General features: G+C 41.4%; 1 protein-coding gene across 1 annotated transcript in view; it reads right to left on the bottom strand.

Moving 5' to 3' along the window:
• Positions 1-7,947: 7,947 nt before the first annotated feature.
• ptpn20 (protein tyrosine phosphatase non-receptor type 20) overlaps positions 7,948-11,826 on the bottom strand; it is a 33,314-nt gene continuing 29,435 nt past the window's right edge. Inside the window, exons 45-47 of the mRNA XM_050070756.1 lie at positions 11,550-11,765; positions 10,162-10,224; positions 7,948-10,064 (exon numbers count right to left, since the gene is read on the bottom strand). Coding sequence (XP_049926713.1) covers positions 9,954-10,064; positions 10,162-10,224; positions 11,550-11,765 — 390 coding nt within the window. The 3' untranslated portion in view covers positions 7,948-9,953. The remainder of the gene's footprint in view (positions 10,065-10,161; positions 10,225-11,549; positions 11,766-11,826) is intronic.

Raw genomic sequence — 11,826 nt, 5'->3', positions numbered from 1 at the left:
TACATTTGATAAGTTTGAGGTGTCTGCTTATTGTATTTGTCAACAGTAAAACACAAAAAGGGAGCAAAGACTTACTACAAACTATAAACAGAAATGGTCTGACCAGAAATGGACCCAACAGCGCCCCCATGAAAAAGTCCTCACTAAGATGGTACAAAACTTTTTCACAAGGTATTTTTCCTTTGTATGTTTTAAAAATCTGAAGTGGAAACTGGAGTTAGGGGGCCACCTAGTGTTGAAGTGTAAGATCAATTTGTCTCTAAGTATAGCAGAAAGGGTGGTCCTCACTCCCAATGGGAACTGTTCCGGTCCTCACTTTAATGCCTGTACAGGAATGTGTGTGTGTGTGTGTGTGCATGTGTGTGTGGGTGTGTGTGTGAGACAAGCAGTAATGAAAGGTGTAAAAATACCATACCGCTCCAAGATAAACCCTCTCTCCCACGGTCTGACATTTACAGAGGGCTGGAGCGTGGGAGTATGTGAGGGGGTTGCCCTGTGAGTGTGTTCCCGTGCACGCTGCGTGCATGTGTGTTTGTGTGTGTGTGTGTATGAGGTTTCCCTCCACCTAAGAGAAAAGCTCCATTGATGTAAGCTGGTGCTCCTGTCCCCCGTGTCAAGTGTGGACCAGGGTCAGAAGGAAACTCTGGGATTTTCCACAGGTATACAGTTGTGTGTGTGTGTGTTTGCATGTTTCCCGTGTTTGCATAGAAATGTATGACGTTTAAAGTGTGTGATTCATGCGTAATTGAGAGGGGAAATCTGTTTTCATGCTGCAGAGCTTTAGGAAGGGGGATGGATGCCCCTCTGTAGGCCCCATGTCGGCTGAGGATGTCTCACAGTAATGATGAATCATAGTGGGTTGTTGTGTGCGTAGGCTGATCTGACGCCCCTTAACACACACAGCTCTTTAAGGGTTCATTGAAAAACTTACAACATCATTACAGCTTCTTGAAGATTTTTTGATGAATACTGCTATTTGTTTGCGAGGAATGCTTTTTACCTCAAACAAAGGTCTCAGGGGAGTCAGAAAAGGTATTGTAATGTAATGAGTCAGGCCTCTTAGCTCCATCTACTGGTATCCCCACCAACTGGAAATGATCATACAGCCATGAATGGCTCTGATTATATGAGGCAGGTAAAGTAGCATATATGACAAAGAGGTTAACACAGAAACAGGGGTGTACATATGAAACAGGGGGCTTAGGTGCCCTCTGCTTGAAATTTTTGAGCACTGAAAACTTAATTTTCTGCATTCTGTCATTTTTCCCCCCCAACAATTTGTGCTTTTTCTGCATCAATTTATGGTTTAAATGTCTTTAAGTTTGTCAAAATAAAAGTCCATTGCTACTTTCATGTTTTAATTGAGGGGGGCAAATGTACATGTTGTAAATATTGAGGGAGATGTGTGCCCTGTGTCACAGTGAAATTTGAAAAGGCAGAGATTGTTTGAAATCACTCACTTCGCCTTATGTAACACACAGTCAATAGTTGACTCAGTAGAGTGCATTAAATTGGAAGGATGGTAATGTATGGATCATTGTCATCATCTGTGACAGGTGTTGGACAATTGAAATCTTCACATCTGTAAAAGGCAATGCACTTCTGGATTCAGTGTCATGCACACCATAAAATTGTCCTTTCGACTGGTTGAATTACTCTCAAAATAGGTATACTTATTACAATAATTGACAGTAAATGTAGTGCATAGTGAATAGGAAATGGTTTTGGACACAGCCAGGGCTGTAATCACCTATTTAATCAGGGAGGGGGTGGATGGATAGGTGGGTGAGTGAGGGGGGAAGAGGTGCAGAGCACGTAATACTAGAACCAGTAGTAATAATAATGGCAATTTCACAATTACAATTTGATGTCTTTATTCATGATAAAGTCTACATTTGCTACTATTTATTTTGGACAGTGGTGTGTGGTTGCCTTTCATAGCATAGCATTTTTTTTTATATATTTCTTAACAATATGTCCAAGGCAATGTTTCATTCCCATGTGTTTAAATATCTGCACCAAATGGGGACTAAGCTTTTACTAACACAGAATATTTGCATGTCGCTTGTGTTCATAAAAAAAAAAAAAGCATAGAGAAAAAAAACATTGAAAAATCTAAGCCTCTCTCTCCTCCAAACTGCCGTGTTTGACATTTTCATATCCAACACAAACAGCCCTTAACCATCATCCTTTGCTCCAGCCTTGTCACCCTTTCCAGCAGGTCCCCGCCAGCGACCTGTCAGGTCAATAAAATATGACCTTTGGCAGTGTACATCTGATAAAGTTCCTCACTTTACGTGGTGACAGCCTGTATTGGAGTAATTTACCGGGCTTCAATAAAGGAGCACTCAACTCCTTTGCCTCCTCTGGCTCAGTGGTTTGTGACAGGCGGGCAAGTGGAGGAGCAGCCCAGTCAGTGACCCGCCATGGTTGATGTTCATCACAGTGACACTGACCTACTTAACTGCCATCTCTTGGATGTCAAAGAAATCACCGCCTGACATTTAGAGAAAAGCTTGGTCAATATTAGTCAGGCATGACAAATAATAACCTGCGCTCCTGCTGATAACAGCGACCACCGGCTAAATAGAAGAGAAAGGAGAAAAATGACTCTTTACTGGGGAGCGCCCACGTCTTACCCTGCATCTGATTGGTGTTGTCTTTCAGAAGGTAGGTTCATTTGCTTACTGAGTGTGCTCAGAACATACACACACGCCTAAGTAGAGGCCATCAAGGCTAACGTCTCAACTTGAATCAGACACAGATTGATGGTGGTGAGGCAAAGAAGGCTTCTCCGCCGCGTACTTAGTAGGAGGCGAATGTGGGAGGCAGTGACCCGGAGCAAAGGTCTCATCAGTGCCTGTCCCCGTCTGAGGCCCCTCTGCCTGTCAAAGTCACATTTTAATCGCAAACATAATTTGAATTTACACTAATGAATACAAATGACTCCCAGGACTCCACAAGCTGAGAGTAATAAATTATTATCGCTGCTAACAATCGCATTTCTGAAGCCCTTTTTCAATTAGCCGCCCCTGTGGAGATGATCATGGAGGGCCCGCTCAAATGAAGATAAACGACACCCCTCGCAACGGCGTGCGTCTGCTCCTCTGATTTAATAGCTTTCTAATTCAGGAACATCTTCGACGTGACGAGGCGTGAGGCTTTTTTTTTTCCTGTTTCCAACCAGAGCTTGATGAGAAAGTCACTTAATTGAAAGCAGGTGTTAATCAACCTTGCTCTGATGTGGCGCGTGATTTAGGAGGGAGTTTGACAAAGAGAAGATCGTCCTTGCCACTCAGTGACACAGACCATTCAGTTCACAAAGGGGGCCTTCTGCTGCACTCTGCAATTTCTGTACTGCTGTCCGTCCTCCATTTAATCACAGATCCCTATCACATGACAAACTGTTTATAACAGTTAACCTCAAGAGACAGTTAAAATAGGATTAAGCACATGAGCACCTCATTCATCCTATGTTTAGCAGATTTTGAATTTATTATTTGTCTCTGGTTACCAAAGTAGTTGTGTGTCACATACCGTTGTTCCCTCCTGTACAGAGCATCAGCAAAACCAAAGTTTATGCCCGCTGACAGGTGCTCATTTACTCTGGCTGCTTGGAGAGGTCACATGATAATTACAGCGAATTATGGCCGTGGAAAAAGGCTTTTCCTGAGTTTTGTCGATGGACTCCAGAGCACACAACCAAACCAAACACCCAAAATACAATATTGTTCAACTTCTCCGGCCTTTGAGAGGGATAAATAAATAGCTCGGTTGCTATTTGCCTCTGATGCAGCTGCGTGATTAAAAATAAATCAACGGCAGGCTGAGGCTTATTATAGAGAAACATGCTCCGCTATGTTCAGCATCCATTTGCTGCATCCTAACATTATCAGGACCTGGATATTACACTACAGTCAGCTAGCACTTAGGGCGATGTCTGTCTGAGCTTACATAAAACAAGGTCTTGACAAGTATTAGCGTTGTCATTGGTCATTATGGCTCTGGCATCACTTGCTATTGGAGTAAAAGCAAATTCTGAGGTATCATTTACATCATATGTGACAGTCTTTTAGCCTGATCATGTTGTCTGTCTTGTATTAGTTGATGTAAAACAGTTTTTATCCTGCCCTCCTGGCCAGTCTCTTGTTGCAATGAGATTTGCAAAGATCTACAGAACTCAACAACTCGTCTCTTAGCAAATAAAGTGAACACAAACTTGACTCTTTGACACAAAAGATCTGTCTGTGTGGCCTTTGGAAAATCCACTGCTGGATTTACTTACTGAATACATGACTGACATATGGACTTCTAAAACAAAACGATTACAGAACAAGCTGTAACGTGTCATGATGCGGTGGTTGGATTGTCTCGTGTTGTATTTTAACCAGACACAATAGAACAGACCAGAAAATGACACAAAATCACTCGTTATAACATTCTCCGAAAATTCAGTCCTTTTCACAAAGCACCGCTGGATGTAATTCCAAACCCCACTCGCAGCTCACCGCAGAAAAACCAATGGCGAGCCCAGCTAACCCTTTACATAACCAACTTAAGATAATTACAAGTGAACATACAAGAGGAGACCGTAATCATAATCGGCTTCCTTTGACAAGTCTGTGGTTTCTGAAAGTCTGGAAAGCCACAAAAGTGACATTCTGCTCAGAGAGGGGATGAATGGCTCTCTGTGTCTCTGTCAGTGGGCTGTCATCACAGAGGAGCCGGTGGGGTCGACTTACAAAGGGCACAACAACTCAGAAAAACACATTAATGCTCATTTATTTTACTGCTTGAAACTCAATCAAATACCACATTTTGGAATATAGACAGAGTTCAGTTCAGTTCCCGTAGTGTCATACAGTAAGTATCTGGAGGATGGGGAATCCTTGAGGAGTGCTTTGGGCTCTTTCACTGGGTTGATTCACTCTCACCACTGTTATAGCATCACTTTTGGCAGCAGCAGGCAGCTGTTTTCAGAAAAAGAGCTCTGAAAACTGATTATGCGCCACCTTTTCAGCACCAAACAGAAGGCAGACACGGTAACCAACTAGCTGGTGGACAAAGTGAATCAGTTAGCAGCTAAAGAGTCAGATATTTTCCTCAGATATACAGATTTAAAACAGATGAATGATGTAAAACCCAGTGGGATACATGAAACACTGTTTCACGTGAAGAGTTTCATGTATTACATGTCAAGTTATCATCCCTCAAGAAAACCTTTTCACATGTGATGATACATTTCTAACATGTGAAACTGTGTTACCAATATAACATTTGCTTTACTGGAAGGATATGTTAATAAAGTATTTCTCAATTGTGAGGCCCTCTCAGAGCAACAAAATTGCCAGAATAAATGTTGGCATTGTACCACAGATTTGTTACATTCGTACATTCAGTAGCAGATATGTTGAAACTTCACGTTTCTTTACATTTCAGTTTTATGTTTTATGTTTTATGTTTTATTTATTAGGTTTAGGTTCAAAAACCACTTGGTTAGGGTTAAGAAAGCATTATGCTTTGGTTTAAAATACCCGCTTTTGGCCCTACAAACATGGCTGGAAATGTCCCAAACTCTTGTTAGAAATTACCCGATTTTAACGCCACAAACTCACCTGAAAATGTTCTGAACTTCTTTAGAAAATACCCAGTTTTGATACCACAAAAATGGTTGGAAATGTTCTGACATGTTATCAAAAAGTACCCACTTTTGCTGCCATTAACATGACTGGAAAAGTCCCGAATTCTTGTAAAAAAATATCTGCTCGTGTCACCACAAACTTGCCTGAAAATATCCTGACTGTCTATAGAAAATAGCTGGTTTTGTTGCGTTAAGCACGACTGGAAATGTCCCAATATCTTTTAAAAACATGTCTGCTTTTGTTGCCACAAACACGACTGGAAATGTTGTGATGTGTTGTCAAAAAGTGCCTGCTTTTGTTGCCATAAATATGATAGAAAATGTCCCAATTTCTGGTTAAAAAATATCAGCTTTTGTCACCAAAAACATGGCTGGCAATTATCTTATGTCTCACTGAAAATAAAAATTGTTGTTCGTTAGTCTTCAATAGTGATCTGCTGCTGTCTGCTGTTTGACGTAAAACTCACATCATCCACCATCCCTTCCTCCTCGTGATGAGAAACTCAGCTCATATAGATGTAATTTGATCACTTTAGAAATGTTGATTTGATACATATAAAACATACACATGTAACATATCCGTCGTTCACAGAAACATACAATGCTAACATTTCATTCTGGCAACTGTGCTGCTCAACACCAACCCTTACTGTAGCCAACCTTATCATCAGCCTCCATGAATGCTCTCTGGTCTCTGATGGTTCTCTTTTATCAGCTCCAGTTTAATCTTGCTGCTTTATCAGATAACCCAAGCTGGAATTTATCCCTGTGTTTTTCTGAGAATCTAAATGGCCTATGACGGGGCCTGTTTTGCAAGCATCCTGTAGGGTAATAATTCTCAGCCCTCTTGAGCTTAGCTGCCGTCGGGGGGGGGATCATACTTAACCTCTTCAAACCTAAAAGACCTCTCAGGGGAATCATTATGATAAATGTATGGTGTGCACCCAGACCTTATCTTAACCCACAGAACTTTTATCTTAAATTCTAGTCAGGATCCCAAAGTGTGTGTGCAATGTTTCAGCCATAAAATGTTTGGACGTGACTATTTCACCCTGTGTAAGCTGCAGCTTCAGTGAGGTGTTGAAACAAAACGATATTCAATATATATGTGTGTGAAAGTGTTGTGCTGTGTGAAATGAAACAAAACATTAAGGTTCAAGTGATTTTTGCTGCATCAGTCACACACAAAACACAGGATCATTCTTAAAGTCTTACCAAGACTTCAAGGTGAAATCTGACAGTGAAGGAGGATGGGCTCAGCATTAGAAGGGGGTGGAGGGTATGTGTGTGTATGCATGTGTGTGTGTGTGTGTGTGTGGAGGTAGTTTGCGGCAGCACATAATTTGTGTGCTATTTTTAATCAGTACACAGTGAATAAGAAAACAGGCTTGTGTCTGTGTTGCACTGTGAGCCCAGCAGAGAGCAGGAGGATTTACCGAGAGCATATGAGCTCATTTCTACACGTTCCTCAGGCCTTTAAATCACACTCTCTGACTGAGCGGCCTCCTGTTAATGACTTTACCACCAACTTTGTTCCCATCTCTTGACTTCCTCCTGAGGCTGTTGTTAGGCCTTACTGTATAGAAGATATTCCACTCTGGTCCTTGCTTGGATGCCGCTAATACTGCTGTTATCAGCTCAGATATTCAGTTATCACTCTTCCTTCTCTTCAGTATCACCACTGAGTTGTAGAGCCTGTCAGTAATTCTTCCCTGGTCTTGTGGTTTGAAATTCAAAGGACAACTGTTTAATATAATGATACAACCGTAAATGGGAATGGCCCTTGAATAACCGAGTTGCTGTCGTTCCTGCCATAACTTACAGCAATAACAAGGTCTGAGTTGGGGAGCGAGGAGAAAGAGGAGGGTGGGTGACTCGGGGTTTGTGTGTGAGGGGGGCGCTTATAGAGATAGTGCCCAAGGGCAGTGGGAGCAGACAGAGAAAGAGAGAGAGAGAAGGTGAGGGAGTAAATCTGCAGCCGTGGCTTCCCCCAGCGTCAGGTTTATATGTGTGCGGAGCGTGCAGTGTGTTTCCAGGGGTTTCCATGCTGTCACAAAGACCCCTGTGAGACCAGCTTATTTACCCTGCAGTAAAACCCGAGAGGGAGTATACCCTGCAGTAAAAGTGGAGAGGGGGCTCAGTGGAATTAGATTTAGGGCCGCCTCCGGCTCTCTGTTCTGTGTGTGCCGTCAGGGAAAACCCGCTCTGCTGCTCTTGCTCCGTTGTTCAAGTAGAGTTATGTTGTGTTCAGAGTCAGGGGGCAAAACGTGCCGTATAACATGCAAACAAGTTTCAGAATAGTTTTTAATTAAAGAGAGAGGTATTACATTGTTCTCAGATATTGGTTACATAGTGGCTGGTACAGTGACAAGATATTAATTCAGCATAAATAAGCAGTTGTGCAATTAAGGGTTATTACATTTCACAATGCTATTGCATAAGCACTTGCTTGACTGTACAAGATGCATTTTCACAGATGAATGCAAAATGTGCTTTTGTTTGTTCTTTCAAGAATATTTTTTGTCCAAGATCTGAAGGAGAAAACATATCAACAGGATCTCAAAGAGAACATGAACTTGCACATAACAGAGGGTTACCCATCACTGGAAACTGACTGACCAGCATTGATGAAAAGATGTTGCATACACACTACAGAGGCTGATGGCTCTGCGTAGCCATCCACATGGCAAAGGTACAGTACTGCATGTGTCTTACCGACATGCTCCAAAACAGTTTGGAAGATGTTATCGGGTAAGAGGTTGACATTCTGATCTCCCCTCGTTCGGAGAGTATTGCTTTGTTACATTCCACATTTTGATCATGTTCAAGTCATTCAGCCAAACTCCAGGCTCAGACTGCTGTACTTTAAGAGTCTGCATGCAATAAGAGAGCTGGTGTGTGAGATAGCAGCTAAAAGAATAAAGCTTACAAGCAGTTACATCCAAAGGTTGAGGTTCAAACCAGCAGCTATAAATCATCTTTGACCTGTGATTTATTTTTCGGAGATGCAGCTGTGTTGCTTTGTACATCATATACATCTAAAGTGGCAAAATGGAAAGTTTGTAAACCTCATAATATTTTTTGCATTTTTGGCTGAGTTTGTATTAAAATAGCTATGGAATACAGATAAAGGATGTTGCCACATAACAAATTACACCGAAAAGCTCATGAACGAATTATTTAAATGACATTCAAATCAGTTTTGTACATTCTACAAAAAGTCTGTATATTTAGTGTTATGGCCTCGTCCAAATTTTATTAAAAGAGTGAATTGAAAATTTATGAATTCATCCAAACATTTGTTATGCTGAACCATTCTTTATCTGTATCAAGATGTGCAAGTTGTGATTATGCGTAGTAAGACTTTCATAGTGATCGTGTTTTGTATAAAATGGGCCCACAAACAAAAAAAGGTTGACAGGCGGTGTGCAAACTTCACATTGTTTCTATGTTACAATGGAACTAAAAGGTGAGATGTAATCCTCCTCTGGTTTGGATCAACCAAACATTCACCTCAGACTACAAACAGACTGAAAGCTGCACGTTCAATCTAACCACCGCCGGCTGCTCTCAAATCAGTTTCTTGCTCTCCGTCCCCGACCGCTTGTGGCAAGTGGCTCGGGGTCAATGTGGAGCAAGCGGTGTGAGTCATTCCAAGGCACTTGATTCTTTTCATTTCTGTAGATGATGAACTGAAAAATCAATGGTGTTCCTTTGCTAATGCCCTTTTCTCCAGGGTACAAATGCACTTAATGAAATGATAGTAACACAATGCTTAATCAAATGCTACTCATCAAGGTTACAAACAGATACTCCCTTTGGTATGATGATCATATGTTCACTTGTGCACTTCGATGACATTACTGACTGCCTGATAAAAGATGTGAATATTACCAGATTTTAAATCCCATGCAACATGACTGTTAAAAATAAATGCCATTTGCAAATTAAAGGACATGGAGAAAAACAAATGAGATACATTCAAATAGTGACACAAAATTTAAAAAAAGTTGCTAGAGACAGAAGGCAAATCACTAAGCCTGAAAAGGCAAAACAACCTCAGTGACCTAAATTAAACATATCACAGCACCGAGAGCACATACAAGAACAAAAAACATTAAAGTTGAAGTAACTAAACAATAGGCCTCCTCAACACAAAGTATCAAAACGGAGAACAGGTTTCTTATTATAGCTAACTCAACTAACTACAGCCAAAGAAAAAGGTATCACCAGTCAATGCTGTGATAGACCGCACATGGTTACTCAAACACAGTCTGTGCTTTACAGGTAGGTGAACCGAAGGTGGAAACATTCAAACTACTTTGTGGTCTCGGGGACTTTCCGGTTGCCACTGGTTGCCGTGAAGCTGTAAAATGGCCTGTAAAACCTCCAACCAGACTTTGTAGCAGAAGAAGTACTGTTCCTGAAATGAGAGAGACAAAGGGCACGTCTAGCTTTTTGGGAACGGTCATTTTTTAAAAGCTTGACCTTTGAACTTTAACCCTTCTGTTGGCACTGACCTTGGTTTGAATCATCCCATGCCGCTGAAGTCTCATCTCTTTTACGACGTCGCTCACGTTAATCTGAAGACAGAGACAGAAGGTTGTGAGGCACAACTACAACATATGTGTAAATAGATTATGTCTAATATCAATAACAAAGAGTCTGCAGCCTGCTAGCGGCTCTGTGAGGCTGTACTCAGACACAGTGGTGCTTTAAGCTGATTGCTAATGACAGCATGCTAACAATGACGATGCTGACGTACTTATGTTTAGGAGGTATAATGCTTACCATGTTCATCGTCTTACTTTTAGCATGTTCACATTTATAAATCATCATCACCTGCTATTGACAAGAGGTGGAACGACACAATCTGTAAGTAGCTGGCCATTTTACCATAACTCATGGGCTATCTGAAAATTTGTTTTAAATTTTAAACAGCATAGCAACAAAAAATATTTAAAAAAGGTGTTTAAAATGTGCAAATTGAATTATTTCGTCCAATCACAAGTGACAATGTCATCATGTCAGGTCAAAGAGCAAGGGTCAGGGTCAGCTAAACTTGGGGACAGATTTGCTATAGCAGGAGCTAATCAATAGCGCAGACAGGCTGAACAGACTGAGAGAAACCAGAAAGTTTCGGATCTGCTTTTTATATCCATAAAATTCCTTGGACACAAGGGATATCTACTGTGAGGGCGTAGAAATTGGGATCGATTTTTATGGCAGCTAAAAATGGAGCTGATGAAAATCATGAGTGGCTTCCGCGCAGAAACAATTGGACGTCCAAAATATTAGAAGTTTTGGCACATGCAGTCCAGAGACAAATTGTGTCTGAGGCGAGGGAGCGCACATTCTTTGGACTAACAGCTGATGGAACCACCGATGTAAGTACATCTGAGCAGTTTTCCAGTAATCATGTGCATACATTTATGCTGTGCGGTGCTTCTCACTGAAAATATATTCCTGTATGCATGCAGACAATCACAAAACACAAAGTACAGTTTAGGCTGAAGGGAATGCCATTAGCTTTTTAGGAATTTGCACTTGACAAAAAAAAAGATCACAAAAGTAATTACAAATCAGTCTGTGGGGAAAGCAAATATTTGTACTTAAATCCATGACAATCCATAAAATAGAGACAGTTGACACATTTCACTAAAAAGCAAAAATGTCAACCTGCCTCTGGCGCAAGAAGAAAAGTCAGAGAATTAACTAAGTTAGTAGGATCCATCCTATGAGGACCATAAAAGTCAAATGTGCAAAACATCATCCATCTGATATTTGCTGAGATATTTCAGTCTGGACCAAAGTGGTGGAGCAGCCGACCAACATGCCACTAGCATGGCTAAAAATACAAAAATATGGTAAACTAATTAGCAAACCAAACAAAATGTCTTCCACTTACAGGCAAATCGTTCTCGATGAGGCTGAGGATAACGTCAGTGCAGATGAAAACTCCTGTACGTCCGATGCCGGCGCTGCAGTGCACAGTGACTGGTCCCTTGTGGTGCACCGCCCTCAGGTAGCGGATGAAACGAACCAGCTGCTCGGAGCTTTTGGGCACTCCGTGGTCAGGCCAGTGTGTGAACTTCAGGTGACGGACGAAATGGGTCTCACCGGTCTGCCACAACAATAAGTTTAAGAATTGTTCCAGTAAACCACAATATTAATGACTTTATAGG

The sequence above is a fragment of the Epinephelus moara genome, chromosome 19 (assembly GCF_006386435.1).
Source record: "Epinephelus moara isolate mb chromosome 19, YSFRI_EMoa_1.0, whole genome shotgun sequence".
NCBI classification, from domain to species: Eukaryota; Metazoa; Chordata; class Actinopteri; order Perciformes; family Serranidae; genus Epinephelus; species Epinephelus moara.
This window is presented reverse-complemented; position numbering and strand designations above follow the sequence as displayed.